General features: G+C 42.7%; 1 protein-coding gene across 3 annotated transcripts in view; it reads left to right on the plus strand.

The window, feature by feature from the left end:
- The window catches only part of LOC107382442 (glutamate receptor 2), a 57731-nt gene that overhangs the window by 19994 nt on the left and 18352 nt on the right, over nt 1-19385 (plus strand). For all 3 annotated transcript variants that reach the window (XM_054751865.2, XM_070553611.1, XM_070553610.1), the window contains exons 9-16: nt 1-47; nt 2612-2719; nt 2869-2932; nt 6362-6504; nt 9824-10039; nt 10953-11107; nt 12171-12369; nt 14093-14340. The exon at nt 1-47 is cut by the window's left edge and continues 58 nt beyond it. In XM_054751865.2, the coding sequence (XP_054607840.2) occupies nt 1-47; nt 2612-2719; nt 2869-2932; nt 6362-6504; nt 9824-10039; nt 10953-11107; nt 12171-12369; nt 14093-14340 (1180 nt within the window). The remainder of the gene's footprint in view (nt 48-2611; nt 2720-2868; nt 2933-6361; nt 6505-9823; nt 10040-10952; nt 11108-12170; nt 12370-14092; nt 14341-19385) is intronic.

Genomic DNA, 19385 nt, shown 5'->3' on the forward strand with positions numbered 1-19385 from the left:
ACTATTCAGTGACAATCATGGAGCTAAAGAACAACGGACCTGTTAAGGTACTTCAAGGAGAACCAATGGTTCAATAAAAGAAAACATCAGTTAAGCCAGTGCTGGATGGAAGGATGGATGAATACATGAATGGGTAGATTGATGATTGATGGATGGATGGATGGATGGATGGATGGATGGATGGGTGGATGGGTGGATAGATAAATAGATTGATTGATAAATGGATGGATAAATAGATGGATGATGCATGGATGGATGAATAAATGGATGGATGAGTTATTAAATTGAAGGATAGATAGATAGATAGATAGATAGATAGATAGATAGATAGATAGATAGATAGATAGATAGATAGATAGATAGATAGATAGATAGATAGATAGATAGATAGATAGATAGATAGATAGATAGATAGATAGATAGATAGATAGATAGATAGATAGATAGATAGATCTATTCTATTATAGATAGATTCAAAACCATTGAAAGGGAGGCTTTCAAGCAGATCACAGAATACCTCTCACAAAACTGTCTGCTTGACCCTTACCAACCTGGGTTCAAAAAGGGCCACTACACTGAAACTGCTCTGTTACCAGTGACGGAATCCTTAAAAGAAGCTAGAGCGACAGGCAAATCCTCAGTGCTTATCCTGCTCGACTTATCGGAAGCATTTGACACTGTCAACCATGGCTCCCTTTTGTCCACACTCTCTAGCATGGGCATCACAGAGAAAGCACATGCCTGGTTTGAATTGTACCTCACAGGACGATCATTCAGTGTATCTTGGCTTGGACAATCCTCTACCGTGCACCATCTTGCCACAGGAGTCCCCCAGGGCTCTGTACTAGGACCTCTTCTCTTTGCCGCATACACCACCTCATTGAGTGAGATCATTCAATCACATGGCTTCTCCTACCACTGTTATGCAGACGACACCCAGCTCTAATTGTCATTTCCACCGGATGACCACACTGTCTCTGCACGAATACGAATAGATAGATAGATAGATAGATAGATAGATAGATAGATAGATAGATAGATAGATAGATAGATAGATAGATAGATAGATAGATAGATAGATAGATAGATAGATAGATAGATAGATAGATAGATAGATAGATAGATAGATAGATAGATAGATAGATAGATAGATAGATAGATAGATAGATAGATAGATAGATAGATAGATAGTGAGTGCATGGTGTCACGTTGAGGGTAGGATGTTTGGACCCAAAATGCAGGAACCCAGAGCGACACAGGCAGGAGCGGTTGCAAAAACTAAAAATCCTGTATTTAGGAGGAGTTGCTAAAATTCAAAGTGCTGGAATCTAAGCCTCAAATACAAAACATTGAAAACCAAAACAAAAGCTCAAACTTAAGAGCAGGAACCTAGAGAGCACAGGACGGAAACAAGAACAACGCTGACAAGACAATGGACCAACAAACACTGAGAGACAAGACAGGGTTATATACACATGGACTAGGTGATTAGGCAATTGTGCAAAGGTGAGACTAATAAACTGAGAGGAAGAGCAGAACGGGGCAGGGGAGGAAACCAGACCAAAATGGGGAAGGAAACAAAATGAACTAAAGGGAGATACAACCTAGATGATCCAAACATACAGAAAACTAAAGAAAGGTGAACTGATAAACCTGAAACCAGAAACATCCTGGGTTAGATATAGGAACTTAAAGAGACCAGAACCAAAGGAAGAGGAGATCAAATACAGGGGTTCTTAATACTGAAAATGGATGAACTAAATAAGTAGTGAGTGCCTAGGGGGAACATGAGGGAAACCTGGAGGGGGCTGGGGACCAAAGGGACACAGAACATGACACATGGGGTGATAAATAGAAAGATGGATGGATGTGGATGGTTGAATAAATGGATGGGTGGATTGATGATAGATGGATAGATGAACAGATAACTGGATAGATGGTTGGATGGATGATGGATGGATAAATACAAAATGGATGGATTGATAAATAGATGGATGGATGGATTGATAAATGGATGGATGGATGGATGGATGGATTGATAAATGGATGGATGGATTGATAAATGGATGGATGGATGGATGGATGGATAAATATAAAATGGATGGGGATTGATAAATAGATAGATGAATGGATGGATGGATGGATGGATGGATGATGCATGGATGGATAAATACAAAATGGATGGATTGATTGATGGATGGATGGATGGATGGATGGATGGATGGATGGATGGATGATGCATGGATGGATAAATGTAAAGATGGATGGATTGATAAATAGATGGATGGATGGATTGATAAATGGATGGATGGATGGATGGATGGATGGATGGATGGATGGATGGATTGATAAATGGATGGATGGATTGATAAATGGATGGATGGATGGATGGATGGATGGATGATGCATGGATGGATAAATACAAAATGGATGGATTGATTGATGGATGGATGGATGGATGGATGATGCATGGATGGATAAATACAAAATGGATGGATGGATGGATGGATGGATAAATACAAAATGGATGGATTGATAAATAGATGCATGGATGGATAAATGTAAAGATGGATGGATGGATGTTATTAACTTTTGAATGTGTTGATGTTAGATTGGCTTTTGGAACGAAGTGGATAAAATGGTGGCCACCAAGTCCGACCTTTACCCCAATGACACCATGGGAATGGAAAACAAGACTGTCATAGTGACGACTATACTGGTAATACACAACTTCTCTGCTGCCACGAGATGAAAAATGCAAGAGCTATGGACAAAAACATGTCTTAATCTCTCCTGAAGTAAAAGTCAGAAGATGCTTTTTGACCTAAAGTTCAATATAATAAAGATTTTGTGTGTTTGTGTGTGTAGGAAGCTCCGTACGTCATGCTAAAGAAGAACGCTGAACTGTTCCAAGATAATGATCGATATGAAGGTAAAGTCTCTTATGAAGTCTCTTTGTTGACATATTTTTTTTAACTTTGTGTGCATGTGGTAGTGTGGCAAGAACAAACACAACATGACCTGATATCAAAATGCGATGTAGTCTTTCAAGAGAGTGTGTGGGTGGAATCCCCATGAGATAAACCTTTTAGCATCTAAAGAAAGGAGGAGGTTAAGAGAGAAGCTTAGAAACTGTACTGAAGACTAAATCAAAGGCATTAACAGCCTGTATGAGCTCTACGAAGAAGTTGGTCAGATTCACTGGTGGTCTTTCAGCTGGGGACATTTGTATTCCTATAACAGAAAGCTCGGGACCATTCGCTCATGAAAAATGAACGACTTTCAAAACTCAGGAGGCCTAACGAGGATTTTGTTTCGAGGAAAGTCGGGCCGATCTCAGACACACGTAATATTTATATGTTTGATGCAGTTCAGATCAACTTCAAAACTCAGTCACACACCCAGGGCCGTGTCAAGGCCTTTTGGGGGCCAAGGCAAAAAAGTTTCCATGGAGTTTGTGACAAACTTTTTTTTGTCATTGATCCCATCGTCTAAACCTCACAGCTGAAACAACGCATTCCCTATGACGCACAGGAAGCTTTAACTATGCTGTAGTAAAGCGCGAGGTATAATGATTTCTCATTGTTGTTGCGTTAATGATTAGGGATGTAAGAAAATATCGATATGGCAATATATCGTGATATTTTTTCCTGCGATTATTACATCAATATTCAAAAGCCGTGTACCTAATTCCTGAAAGAATTTACATGCAAACATTTGTGTATTTTCTTTTCGTTTTGCGCAATTCAATCGCCACCCGCTAGTTGGCAGCAGTGTGCAACGGGTTTTGTTTCCACCACTGACATGTAAATCCCTCCATCATGGTTCAGATTCCTCATGTTAAACATGTTACGTATCAGTTTGGACTGTTTACTGAACATTCTTACAATAAATTCAGTAAAAAAAATTGCTTGTAAAGTCTGACTGAATGTATCGCAATATATCGTGATATATCGTATCGTCTCCCCTGTATCGTGATATGTATCGTATCGCCAGAATTTCAAAAATACACATCCCTATTAATGATTAGCCATTTATTTATTTATTAAATGATCAATAAGATGTGATAATCCATATAAATATAAAATATCAATCTGATTGGTCTTTGAATGCTTAATCAGACGACTTTAGTTTCTTTGACTTACTCAGGGAACACACACTTCACATTAATCCACACAAAGTCAAGAATATAGTTTTTAAAAATGACTTTAATCATATTTTCCTAAACTAAATGACTGTACATGAAATGATGGTTGCACAGATAACAGATGATTGAATGTGAGCTAGATGTTTTAGCAAAACATTTTAAGTATCTGAGAGAGCGTGTGGTGTCTGGGTGGTAAAATCAGTGGGGCTATAAGCTAGAGATTTGTTTCCAAAACCACCCGACACAATTTGTGCTGGTCTATGCACCCTTGTGTGAAATTCCCCAAGCAATCCAGGGGGTCAGGAGGGCAAGATGGACACTGCCGATGGTGTGGACCACTAGTACCGAAGCTAGTAGACAGCTCAGAGTACAACCCGTCTAGTCTAGCTTATCTCCAGGTGACAGCAGCAAGCTGGTGTCTGTTTCGTGTCTGAGGCTGTTTGGTCGCTCTTAAAAGAGCCGTTGTGTCTGATATCATTCAGGTGTTGCAAAGAGGCTTTGACCTTGGGGTCAAAAGATAGGATGGTTTCCAAAATGTTTGCTCACCTGATTGGCCTTATCGAGTGAATGGTGAAGTAGTCTTCCAGATCAGGAAATGATTCTTGTATTTACCAACTTTTGTTTATAAATGTGGCGAATCAGAATTTGACACGTTTAACCCTCCCTCTGTCTTCATGGGTGATGGTGGTTTATCCCTTGGGTCCACGTGGCAGGGGTGAGGAGTGAGCACCACCTCACCCCTGCCACGTGGACCTCAAGGGATAAACCATCAATCCTGCTCAATGGTCAACTTTCCTGGCGGGATCACACCCATGAAGACAGAGGGAGGGTTAAAAGGCGTTACCAAAATACCTCAGAAATCACGCCTTCCCTCAGATACTCAGAGGCTAACTCAGTGAAGTGGAAATGTTTTTACACATTTATGTGAAGTGAAAGTTAAAACCTTGATATTAATCTTATGTGAACCGATAGATGAACTTGTTATATCAACAAAGGCAAAGGTATGACTGACAGCATCTGCCCAACGGGGTAAGGTGCGCTGACAGGAAGGTGGATTCGTGGAGGTGGAGGCATCCAAATGGAAATATTAATCAGGAGTGAGCACAAGAGAGAAGGTCGATACCAGAGGAGTGTGTTGTTGGAACAAAACATAAAAAGTGTGTGAGCAGAAACATCCCAGCTGGTGTCTGGATGTGGAGATGAACTTTTTCAACAGCCCTCTTCATTTATTGAATGTCTTGTTAATGCATAAACCCTCACCTCTGTCTTTTATTGCCTCAGATTCATAGCCTTCCAATGCATGCTAGCAATAGTATTATTATTATTGGTGTATCTGTAAGTAACAAGTAGGAAACCATCCACCCAAGTCTGTCTGTCCCCTACGTCGTCGTCAGACCAACACCGTTTGAATCTCTCTGCTGCGGTGATCTTTGGTCCTTCAACACAAACTCAGGGGGAAGACGCTGACTCTGTAGCCGACAGATTCTGGTGGAATCAACCTTTAGTTGAAATGGTTGTATATTTGTCTTTCCTGTGTTTGACAGGCTGGGTGTAGCACGTTATGCTAAACATGCGTAGCTATCTAAATGAGGGGCATTAGGAGAACAGCCAACCCCGAAAGGCGAGAAGAAGAAAAGTTCTTTATTAAAATGACTTTTTCAAGGCTTCTCTTTTTCTCACTGAAGCCCCAAAAGGCCGGTGAAACCATGTTTTCTTTTCTCATTTTTCCCAGTATTTATTTTGTAATATGTACTGTCCACAAAAGGGAGGAGTGTCCAGCTACAGGTAAAGGTGAGCGCAGAAAGTCAAAATAAAAAATCAACTAAAAGTTGTTTTTAGGTGCGAAATCGGACCTTTAAAGGTCATTAATGGAGTCGTTTCTCTCTTTAAAATCAGCCTACCTTTAAGTTCACTACAGACCATATTTAATAGAAAGGTAGAAATGCCCAGCCTACGGGGGGTTAGGAGAAGCCCCCTCTGTCAGGCTGCAGAGACCCGCTCAGGCCCTACACCTTAAAGGTTGAGAGAAAAAGAAAATGTGGTCAGTCTTAGAAGATGGGTCTGTTTTTACTTCTCTTGGCTTTCCTACAGTTTACATAAAAACAACAGAAAACATAGCGTGGGACTCCCAGCATGTAATAAATGTAACGTGTGAAAGACTTCTACTCACCCAACTTCATTTACGTCAGTATTATTGTTATTGTCCATGTTTAGGTTACTGTGTGGACCTGGCTGCAGAGATTGCAAAGCATTGTGGGATACGCTACCAACTAAAGATAGTTGGAGATGGTAAATATGGAGCAAGAGATGCTGAGACCAAAATCTGGAATGGTATGGTGGGAGAACTGGTGTATGGGGTAAGATGTGAAAAACCTCTCTCTCTCTCTCTCTCTCTCTCTCTCTCTCTCTCTCTCTCTCTCTCTCTCTCTCTCTCTCTCTCTCTCTCTCTCTCTCTCACACACACACACACACACACACACACATTATACAATTACATAAATAAATACACCGCCTGGCCGAATAAAAGTCCACCTGGATTTAACTAAACACACAGGTGGGAGCCTCCTATAGGATAATTACTACAGGGTGATGATCTTTCAGCTGCAACAAGTTATTTAGCCCAACTGGTGCAATGAGCTACTTCTCATTCCTTAAACAACCACGTGGAACGACATCTGGTGGTCGTGGAAAATATGTTCGTCTGTTTCAGAAGGGTCAGATCGTCGGCATGCATCAAGCAGAGAAAATGTCTAAGGAGATGCAGAAACTAGGGATGACCTGTTCCGTATCGATATCGGATATCGGCCCAACACTGTATGGATTATATCGGACTGCATCAAAAAGCTCTGATATTAGCGGCACGTTCCACTTTAAATTCCATTCCAGGAATTCTATCCAGCAGCGCCCACATCCAGCATGCAAAGTCCACGTGATCAGAACAGCGTGTGCTAGCTAAGTCGCGAGGAACAATGTCGGCCATGTGGCTGTATTTTTCGTTAAAGTCCGAAAGACTGTTTGACTCAGTGCAACACTTGTTATGCAAGTTTCCCGTGGTGGAACAGAACAGGGGAAGATTAGTACGTCCAACCTCATCGTGCGTTTGAAGCAGGATCACAAACCATAGCAGGACGGTTTTCTCAGCGAGTGAACTTTAAACTTTAGACACCATATTGTGTTTTTTCCTCTTGTCCCTGACCTCAGCTCTTCACATTTATGCAACCAAAGGCAATAAAATATTGGTCAGGTTTTTATACTTTACTGTTGCCGGCTTTTGTTTTCTGTTTGAGTTATATCACCTGATTAGGCCTTTCATACATTGCACATTACAAAGTAGGTAAACGTAAGTAGGATTCGTGCTGATACCGTATCGGAGTGATATCGGTATCGGTCAATACTGAAGGCTGCAATATTGGTGTCGTATCGGAAGTGAATAAAGTTGTGTCGGGACGTCCCGAGCAGAAACGACTAAAACTGGGTTAAGATTTATTCAGCGCATTATTAAAAACTGGTCTGATGAGACCCTCACCCTCCCCGTGGTGGAGGGGTTTGAGTGTCCCAATGATCCTAGGAGCTAAGACGTCTGAGGCTTTATGCCTCTGGTAGGGTCGCCCGTGGCAAACAGATCCTTGGTAAGGGATCAGACAAGGAGCAGCCCAAAGACTCCTTATGACGAACAATACTAATGGAAACAGTGTTCCCTTGCCTGGACGCGGGGTAAAAGGGGCCCCTCTCTGGAGCTAGGCTTGGAGCTGGGGGCACATTGGCAAGCGCCTGGTGGCCAGTTGAGGTGGCATCTGGTCAGGTTGTCTCCTGGACACCTCCCTGGTGAGGATTTCAGGGCACGTCCAACTGGGAAGAGACTCAAGGGAAGACCCAGGACACCCTGGATGGATAATGTCACTCGGCAGAAAATGGATGGATGGATGGTCTGATGAGTCCAGATGGACCCTGTTCCACAGTGATGGCGCATCAGGGTAAGAAGAGAGGCAGATGAAGTGATGCGCCCATCATGCCTAGTGCCTGCTGTTCAAGCCTGTGGGGGCAGTGTTATGATCTGGGCTTGCTGCAGGTGGTCAGGTCTAGGTTCAGCAACAGGATGTGCTCCAAGCGTAAGGTCAGCTGACTACTTGAACATACCGAATGACCATCTCCCCTGATGTCACGGGCATATTCCAGGGTGACGATGCCAGGATTCATCAGGCTCAGATAGTGAGAGAGTGGTTCAGGGAGCGTGAGACATCCAGACCGAGTCCAGACCTTAACCCCGTTGAGAGTTTTTGGGATGTGCTGGGATGTGTGAGTCGTAATCACAGCTAAAGATGGTCCAAGGACATATTAGAGTGTGGGACCTTTTTGGGCCAGGCACAGAATACGGTGCAGTGCAAAGGTTTTAGTCAAGTGGAAAAAATGCTGTTGACAAAGAACGCTTTCAGAAATATGAACAAATGGTAAACGACCTACATTCTGATATAGCACCCTCGAGTGCTCCACAACCCCCCAAGGCACTTTACAACACAAGTCATTTGCACACTGATAAGCTACATCATAGCCACAGCTGCCCTGGGGCGCACTGACATTGATGAGACAGCCGTACACAGGCACCAGCAGTCCCTCTGACCACCACCTGCAGGCAGGAGGCTGAATCGTCTTGCCTACAGACTCCGGGACAGACTGGGCTCTAACCTGCAACCCCCCGGTTACAGGGCAAGTGCTTACCTCCTCTGCCACCTTCTTCCCTCAACCCTCCCACTGTCCTAATGGGTGACCCCGCGAGGAAAGTTGACCATTGAGCATCGATGGTTTATCCCTTGGGTCCACGTGGCAGGAGTGAGGAGCGAGCACCACCTTACCCCTGCCACGTGGACCTCAAGGGATAAACCATCAATCCTGCTCAATGGTCAATGGTGATGGTCTGGCCCCACAGAGCCTGATCCCAGCATCATGGAGTGTGTCTGGGATTACATGAGGAGATAAAAGGATGTGAGGAAGCCAACTTCCACAGAACATCTGTGGTTAGTTCTCCAGGACGTCTGGAACCGCCTACCTTCCCAGCTCCTTCAGCAGCTGCGTTCCAGTGTAGCTAGAAGATCTGATGCTGTTCTGGAGGCAGAGGGTGGTCACACCAGATACTGATCTGCTCTAGATTCCTCTTTTGTTCATTCACAGTTTTTGATTGATGAAAACACACGATTAACACGTTCATTGTTGAAAGGTCACAGGCAGCACAGATGTAAGAAGAAGCATTTGTATGATAACAAAAGCAGCAGGTCTGTGCCACCTGGCTGTTTGGGTAGAACGGGTGAAAGAGCACGCTGGGATAACACTGGACTGGGGGGATTTTACCGGTCGTGTCAGGTCCAGGACTCCAGCACCAGAGCTGGTCTGTCTTCACCTGATGCGGCATTAGAAACAGTGTTGGAATGACGAAGACCATCATGACATCTCATATAGCTCACACATCCTCCTCGCACATCCATCTGTGGACATGCAGCTGTGTTATGGTAAAGGGTCTGCACTTGTGTAGATTAGAGAACTCCAGAGTGTTTTACACTACTGTCACTCATTCACTCATTCATAAGAGAACATGACTGAAGCTTGTTGTCAGGTTGTAAGTCCTGCAATCCTGGCTTTATCTGACATCTAACCAAACATCCGTCTGTTTGTGTTCTCCTGCAGAAAGCAGACATTGCCGTTGCTCCACTGACTATTACACTTGTACGTGAAGAGGTGATTGATTTCTCCAAACCCTTCATGTCTCTGGGAATCTCTATCATGATCAAAAAGCCTCAGAAATCCAAACCGGGAGTCTTCTCCTTTCTGGACCCACTGGCCTATGAGATCTGGATGTGCATCGTCTTCGCTTACATAGGAGTCAGCGTCGTACTCTTTCTGGTAAGCCAGCTTGTTTCTGAGGACATGATAACGCTCGGTGATTTAAAATGTGAACTCATTCAAAAGTCGAACGTGTCTAATGTGGTCAACAGAATCAGATTGTCCTTCAAACAATCCAGATCATGAAGGCTGTCAGGATGTCACCAAAACCGTAGTTCTGTCAGAGCCAACATGTTACAGTTAAACGTTTATTTGCTGTATTTGATACAGCGCCTTCTAGAGTCCTGGAACCCCCTCAATACACTTTACATCACAATCAGTCATTCAGCCATTCACACCCTGGTGGTGAGAAGCTACGCTGTAGCCACAGCTGCTCTGGGGCGCACTGAGAGGTGAGTCTGCTGTACGCAGATGTCACTAGTCCCTGCGACCACCACCACCATCCACTGATCTCAGGCTCAGGGGGAGAGAGTTCCAGAGTCTGGGGGCCACAGCAGCAGATGATCTGTCACCTTTGACCTTTAGCCTGGTGCTGCACAACCAGTAGTCTTTGGTCACTGGACCTCAGGGACCTGCTGGGGGTGTAGGGTACCTGTGTTAACATACATAAGTCACACACACATTCTATAAAGTGGTTATAAAGTTCACGATTACGTTATATAAAGGTTTTGAACTCTAGACGATATCTGTTGCTGCTTTTCAGAGATTCTGCTTCAAACAATTCATTTGTAAAGGGATAAATTCTTTATGGATAGATGAATTATTTATCCGCTATGTAGAACAGAAATTAGAGTGTTGTTGTTGATTAAATGATAAAATAACTTGCCGTACAGTCTTGTTATAGACAAATACAGAGGAAACATGGAACAACAGTTCTAAATGAACCCTAATTCACTGGACTGTTCTAATATTACTGTTTTGTGAACATCTAATAGGACATTCGGAAATAATCAGCGTGTTGTCATCACTGTAGGTGTCGAGGTTCAGTCCGTATGAGTGGACTCTGGAGGAGCCAGAGGATGGAGCTCTGCCGCTAACAACAGAGTCCATCAACGAGTTTGGGATCTTTAATTCTCTCTGGTTTTCTCTGGGTGCTTTCATGCGCCAGGGATGTGACATCTCACCAAGGTTGGTAAGACTCCCTGTGTGTGTGTGTGTGTGTGTGTGTGTGTGTGTGTGTGTGCGTGCGTGCGTGCGTGTGTGCGTGCGTGTGTGTGTGTGTGTGTGTGCGTGCGTGTGTGTGTGCGTGTGTGTGTGTGTGTGTGAGAGAGAGACATCAATAACATTGCAATCAATTAATAGCGAGTTGTACTTACACACACGTTTTAGTATGCTCAATAATTCTCTTAAAATTTTTAAAAACCAAGTTTGATCATCTCTCTAGTAAAAATGAATGCCTTTAGTCGATCTCTGTGAGGAAAAAAAGCTCTGGTGCTACTGTTTCAGGAACTAGACGTTAGCCACAGGAGTTGGGAGTGTTCAGTTATTAAATCCATAGAAATGATAAATATTTGATATATTGCATAATTTTTACATTAGTAAATCATTTTACATACTGTTTTGCATTATTTTGGTTATAAATGTACTCTACGCAACAAAAACTCTGAGGAGCCACTTGGGAGCAGAAAGAGCCGGCTCTTTCTGGTGAGCTGAGCCAAAAGAACCGGCTCTCTAAAAAAGAGCCGTAATTCCCATCACTAGAGCAGAGCTCCCTTTTATACCCACAGCGCCCTCATGAGTACGGAAGCCGGTATGCGCCAACCCACCTAATTTGGAGCAGGCTTATTTCATCCTGCTACATTACTAACGGGCATTTACATACCACCCCTCATAGATAAGAATAAAGATGTTGTTGCTATGTTTGTTTTTGTTATTATTATTATTATGACTAAAAATATACTTTTATTGTTCAAGTCCTCAACAAAGCAAATGCATCACACAAAAACTGGGTTTCCTGCTGAAACACACCTGCTTTGAAGCCATATTTTGTTAATAATAATAACAACAACAATGATAATAGCAATAATACTGGATTGGATTCATATAGCACTTTTCTAGTCACTTAGTGCTTTCTATTGTTCGTGCACTCTACCGATGATGGTAAGCTACTGTGTAGCCACAGCTGCCCTGGGGCAGTCTGACGGTGTTGGGATAGAAACTCTGAATGACCTGAGCTGTTTTGTGTGTGCAGGTCTCTCTCAGGTCGTATAGTTGGAGGGGTGTGGTGGTTTTTCACACTCATCATCATCTCATCATATACTGCCAACCTGGCTGCCTTTCTGACGGTAGAAAGAATGGTTTCTCCCATTGAGAGTGCAGAGGACCTGGCTAAACAGACAGAGATAGCGTATGGGACTCTAGACTCTGGATCCACCAAAGAATTTTTCCGGGTAAGTTCTTGTTCATGTTCCTACCACAACAGGTGATTGTAGTTATCTTGGAGACAGCTGAAACTTTTGTTGTAAGCTGGGGCGTGGCAATAAATGCACTTAAAGGTAAATCAGAAACGTTGAACAAACTTCCTTTGAGTGGGATTGCTTTTCACGTTCCTGTCATGTATTGCTTATATGCTCCTTGGTAATGCAAATGGGTATAATATTGGTGGAATATAATCAATTTAACAAAGACAAACAATGAAGAAAGTCGATCAGAGTGCAGTCCCAATTGAGGGTCTCAGGGACATAATGCACAACCTTCTGAAAATACATGGAGACACCATAAATTACAGACTGGCGAGTGATTTTTGTAGGTCGCCATCTTGCAGCGCCACCATTGCTGTAATGACACGCGTCAGTGGTTCGTTCACTGTCAGTGTAAACTGTCTTTGGCAGCGTGGCAACTACCTGAATTGATTATGTTAGACAGTGGCGTCAGGGAACTGATGAAGGTATATTAAACTGAGGCCCTGTCCACACGTAGCCGGGGATTTTTCACACGAAAACGGATCTTTTTAAAAACTCCGGCCAAAGTGAAGATCTGCGTTTTCTCCGTTTTGGGTGTCTGCGTGTGGACGGACAAAACCGGAGTTTTAAGGTCCGCAACGTCACTTTCCGCGACAAAAAATGCTGACATCACGTGTGCGACCTGTGTTTACACTAGCCGGCATCATGGAAGCCCTCAGAGCTGCGCTCTGTCACTACCCGATCCATCAATTGTCCAAGCGCTTTCTGCTTGTTTGTTTTTGCAAGCGGAATTACTGCTCCTTGCGGAAGACCACAGACGAAGGACGAGGTTAAGAACGGGGGAAGTACTGCCGCCTACAGGTCTGGCATGTCCTTAACAACGTATTTATCCGGGTACGTGTGGACAGAGCTTGTTTTTTTAAAACGCGGTGGTGTGGATGCAAGTTTTTGGAGGGGCGGATATTCGTTTTTAAAAACCCCGGCTACGTGTGGACTAGGCCTAAATTAGCAGCATTTCTTTATGAATTAATCATTTGTGTAAGTGATAAACAGGAAATATTAACAGGGAGATAACAGACTTTATGGCAACTGGTAGGAGGTAAACTATATAAATGTGCGTCTAATCGTGCTACAGACACGTGTAGTCAGCAGTTTTGCACTTTAGAGTGTTTTAGTTAAAATTTTTATTTTGTGCCTAAAACTGTCAGCGTTCTGCCGTTGTCAGGTAAAAACTCTGCACTGCATTTGAATTTAAATCCGCCATCGCTATTGGCTAAGAGGTACCCTAGAACGTTGGCTGGTACCATATGATGTCACAATGTCGTTGTGAGCCTGTGTGTGTGTATTTGTTAGCGGCTCCGCCTTCTCGGTCTGCTAGGCAACAGCATTTGTTGCATTTTTCAAACAGGAAGTGGGAGCGGAGTAATACTCTGGCAGGGGTGACTTGCTCTTTAAATGTTTTGGAAACATACTGTTTTTTTTAATAAAAACAAATAAAGGAGCAATGCAATATATCGCCACAGGCTAAACTCTCCCAGAGTTACCACAAGGACCAATTTGGTGTGCCACCCCAAAAACTTCTTTGGCCCTGTCTGGCCACCCCTATCAAAATTTTCTGGAGGCGGTCCTCTGTGCACTAAGCTGACATAATGATGGTACCACAAAATAAGTTTTACTACTTATGTACTTGTTTTATGTGTCTTGTTTTTAGCGCTCTAAAATTGCCCTGTTTGACAAGATGTGGCAGTACATGAAATCAGCAGAGCCTTCGGTCTTTGTCAAAAAAACCTCAGAGGGCGTGCAACGTGTCAGGAAGTCCAAAGGAAAGTACGCCTACCTGCTGGAGTCCACCATGAACGAGTACATCGAGCAGAGAAAACCCTGTGACACCATGAAAGTCGGAGGAAACCTGGATTCCAAAGGCTATGGGATTGCCACCCCTAAAGGATCCCCATTAAGGTGGGTGGATCAGTATAACAATGCCAGCCAACCTGCACTGCCATGTACCATTTACACCACCAACCTGCTGCCTAGCATACTGGTCCCCTCCTCATTTAGGCCATGGTTTCCTCTCATGTTCTCATGTGAGGAAATCACGTTTTGTGCACAGTTTACAGCTTTTCCCCTCTTCGGTACTCATAAGACTCTGAAACCATCAGAGTACACTAACCCTACCTGCTGCTGAAGTGCTCTTTAGCAGCAACGCCGCTACACAAATCTACAATGAGGAACAAGTTCTCCTGTCTCAAGCCTTAGAGCCAAATGGGTTTAGCAGTGTGCTAATGTGATGAATGGGGCATGGCAGCTAACTCGTTGTTATAATAATCCACCTACCCTGATGATGTCATCGCACTGGTTTGTATTTATACCATGGTGACCACCTCTGACCAGTGGCTGGTGGTGGTTGCTGTGACAAGCAGGTGAGGGGTTTTGTTTCTGTGTTTGAACTAAGATCCTAAAGAGAGTTTGTGTTGGTATCATGATAAATAATACATTTAAACTTTCAGAACCTTCTATCCTAAAACTAATGCCTACAAAAACGGTCCTCGGACATCCAGAGAGAAGCTTTTAAAATTATTAATGAACACGCTTCAGAAATGCATCTATAGAGCCTTTTAGAAAGTTTGTAGACTTTCCAAACATTACAAAAGCTGGCCAGTCTTTCTGAACACTTACTCAGAAAAAATGTGTTCAGTTCTGTGCTATTTTTAGGAAAGACCAATAATATCAGTCTACCATTTATATCAACCGATATCGGCATTAAAATTTCATATCAGAAAATATCAGTATCTGGTTTTCAGTCTTTAATTCAAGATTTCCCTCTTTCCTATTCATTTTCTCTCTCCATTTCCTTACATTTTTATTCACAATTATTTTTTCTCATTTGAAACATATTCGTGGTGATTAAGTGAAATGGGGCCATTTGGGACCTTTCACAGTAAAACTTGATCTTTTTGGTCCTGAGGGGGCGGGGCTTGTGTGATGTCATCATCCGACCATTCAATTTACTTTGTGGGTGGATGACGAATGACCACAGAAAGTTTGGTAACTCTATTCCATTCAGTTATGAAGTTAAAGCAATTTAAATATTTTTGGCGAGTAGTCAAATTTTGAGGCCTGGCCCCGCCCCTTCAACATATACGAAAACTCTGAATTCTCATCTCATTTTGTTCGCCCATCCCTTCTGAGCAATTTTACACAATTTTTGAGACGATTGTGCGAAAAATGATCGAGCAATCCAATCAGAAACGGACCCTAAAAACGGCAAAAACGGCTAAAAATCGCCATTTCAACCCAAAATGGCCGACTTCCTGTTTGATATTGACCATGCTTGCAAGAGACTTTTCTGTGCGGACTGTTGAGTACTAGAAGTGTACCAAATTTCATAACTGTACGATAAACTAAGCTTTATGGAGAGGGTTTTTTTTCACTTTGTAGGGGGCGCTGTTCAGCCATTTTCTTTGCGATTTTTTTGGGACCTTTAAAATATCAAATTTTTCACCAGGCCTGACAAATATGCAAAATATTGTGAGTTTTGGGGTATGTTAAGGTCCCCAAAAAGCCGTTCAAAGCGGCACTGGAATAATAAAGAAAGAAAGAAAGAAAGAAAGAATAATCAGAGCAAAAACAAGAGGCCTTCGCAGCGCTTTCGCTGTTCGGGCCTAAATATCCCCACTCGGCTGAGACTTTCCTTGAGTTCAGGTGACACTCCAACTGCCCCTGACTTTCCAAATGACCAAAATACCAGAAATCCTCCTACTTCAGTCAGAAGAAATCCAGTGATAAGAAATCCAAAAATTCATGTGTCTTCAAAGTCCTCGACAGACAACTGGGAGAGGTATATAATACTCCACTCCTTCCAAAATATCCAATAAAATCCAAAACATACCACACCAGCTGTGTTCCATCCGGACAAAATTGAGCCCCCCAATCTATTCTCATTGTTGAAAAATGTTCTTGTCAATCACGTAGAATTACCTGCTTACCAAATAAGCAGGTTACTGTCTTGTAACTCAGAAGTTATCTCAGGGTTAACTAACAACTCAAAACCCATGAAATACAACAACTAAAAATGTACTTATCACAAAATAGCTCTTAGGTCAAAACTACTTAAACAGGAAGGACTAGAGTAATCCACAAAGTATATCAAAAGTACTAAGTACTCAACAAGTTACAGTGTTTCCCCTAGGAAGTTTTCCAGCTGTTGTGGTGGTGGGATTATGACACGTCTCACCTTTATGTTAATATTGTTTTATTTGATGCCCTCCACTTTGAACTGTACCAATCCAGCAACTGCTGCATTTTAATGACTAGTATTAAAGGTGAGTACACCAATATTTGCACAAGAATAATTTTTGTTTTAAACTCTCAGTGACACACTTTGAAGGGGGGGGGGGGGGGGGTGTATTTAATTTTTCTTGGCGTCTGGAAAAACATCTCCATCTGCCCCCTTTATTTTGGTCCAAGACCATTACTGGGCTGGCCCTGTTAAACACCTTCTACACCCCTGCTTAGTAGACTTAATGAAGTATTTTTAAGTCAGTATAAAAATGACTGAAACACAAATTTACATATTTGGCATTATTGACCAATATCTTTGATTTAATTTATGTGTTAAGAACATCAAGATGCATTACAGTGAACATTATAATAAAGTACATGTTTCTAGTGCAGAGAGGAGAAAACCCATAGAAGCACTGGTCTGATCTCATTTCAGAGAAAAATAGAACAGGTCAGATGCTCCTAATAAATAAAATTACTAACATAAACTCAGGAATCTGTTTCTTTGCTTCGTTGTTCTGGTGCTGAAAACATCACTAATGTGGATCAAAGCAGATACACAGATGAATGCACCTCTTATTTATTATTAGGAAATTAGTGGGCGTGGTTTACATCAATACATTATTTTAAATCTGAAAATGATATGGATCGATCAGAAGTTGATATGTGTGTTTATTAGAAAACTATTTACAGAGCAGCCTCAGAACTGAGATTAAATAGTTTTGATCACAACAGTAAAGAAACTATTACAGAACAAGTTTTTCAGTAAAATCAGAACATTAATGTTTAAGTGCATGAATTAATGCATCTGAACTCATGCAGTAGGAACTAGGAAATATGAAATACTAGAACCATTTTATTTTCATTTGATTAAACTGATTTTTTCCTAACGTTGTCGGCATTTTCCCCACACACAGTTAAACAAAACAATGTTGATTAAGCTGTGTGTGAGAGAGAGAGAGAGAGAGAGAGAGAGAGAGAGAGAGAGAGAGAGAGAGAGAGAGAGAGAGAGGGGGAGAGAGAGAGAGAGAGAGAGAGAGAGGGGGGGGGGGGGTTAAAATAATTTAAAAAACTCCACTTGAATATCTTCAGGTGAGGATTTGGAACTGCTGCTGCTGGGTCAGGGAGTGCCTCTCTCCATGGTGCTGAACTCCGCTGGGGCTTGGCTGGTAGTTGGAGTGGGAGGAGTAGCTGGCCCTGGTGCTGAAGGCAGAAACAGAGTGCAGCATCAGCATCTCAGTAGGAGAGTGGAAGCCAAATTGCGGGGACCGTAAAACTTGTGCTTTGTATTTCATTTAAAAGTGACTAAGTTGGAGAGTTGGTTGAAGACGATTTGATTCATTGTTGGGAGTGCTTTCGATTGGTTTGCTCCGCTAGGCGCAAGCACTGCAGGCTTGACTGTTCGGGGATGGGGCTATTGCTGTGTGGGGGAGGGGTAGGCTTTGCTGTTTCAATATTTCTTTTCTTTACCGCTGTTCAGTAAGTGTTTTTGTGTTAGGGTTAGGGTTAGCGGTAGTAGTTTTGTTTTATATTCGTGTGTGATGTGTGATTTTTGACTTGGAATGTGAGGGGATGAAAGCCCAGTAAAAAGATCCAGCGTATTCTCTCATTTATTACATCAAAGAGGTGATGTGCTCTTTTAATAAGATACCCATATTCGTAGAAAGGATCATGCTAAGCTCAAATGTCCATGGGTGGGACAGACAGACAGATTCAGTGTTTGGTTCCAGGGCCAGAGGGGTGGCCATCATGACAAACAAAAAAGTAGTTTGTGGCCTAGATCGTGCACCACTTAGTGTAGATATCAAACTCATGGCCCATTTCTCTTTTTCCTCACCCTGAATGTTTAAATCTTCACCACTCTCAGATGGCACTTCTGTTGCCTTTATTAAGTCCAAATTTGATGACTTTATGACATCAAATGACAACAACACTACCACAAGGTCGTTGTTATGGAAATCTTTTAAAGCATGCATCTGCGGCTCTTTCTCTGCTCATTCCAGCAAAGATCGTAAACCCAAACTTTAAAATGTGATGACACTAATTTGTGGTATCCCACTCCTGATTTACGTAAGATATTACTTGCAGACTGAATTTAATTTACTCTCTCCTGCAGATGCTGAACGACTGCTACTTCATACAAGCACAACGTATTAGGAACATGGGGATAAAACAAGTAGACTCTTGGCCCACCAACTGAAACGTCAGGCTTCTTCTTGACAGATAGGTCAGGTTAAAGACACATCGGGTAATTTGTTCTCCGATCCTAAGGAGGTGAATGAGGTGTTTATTATTACAGGGAGGTTCACACTCCTGAGCCTTCCTGGTAAGGTCTGTCCAGGGGTTCTGGAGAGGAAGGTCTGATGGATTGTCAAACCTTAGATTCAGAAGGAGCGATGTGGTTTTTGTCCTGGCCGTGGAACACTAGACCAGCGCTTTACCCTTAGGGGGATCCTGGAGGGTGTGTGAGAGTTTGTCCAACTAGTCTACATGTGTTTTGTGGATTTGGAGAAGGCATCTGACCGCGTCCCTTGGGCGGCCTAGTGGGGGGTACTCCGGGAGTATGGGGTACCAGGCCCTCTGATACGGGCTGTTAGGTCCCTGTATGACCGGTGTCAGAGCTTGGTCCGCATTGCCGGCAGTAAGTCAGGCTCGTTCCCAGTGAGAGTTGGACTCCACCAAGGCTACCCTTTGTCACAGATTCTGTTCATAACCTTTATGGA

The sequence above is a fragment of the Nothobranchius furzeri genome, chromosome 7 (genome assembly GCF_043380555.1).
Source record: "Nothobranchius furzeri strain GRZ-AD chromosome 7, NfurGRZ-RIMD1, whole genome shotgun sequence".
Taxonomy (NCBI): domain Eukaryota; kingdom Metazoa; phylum Chordata; class Actinopteri; order Cyprinodontiformes; family Nothobranchiidae; genus Nothobranchius; species Nothobranchius furzeri.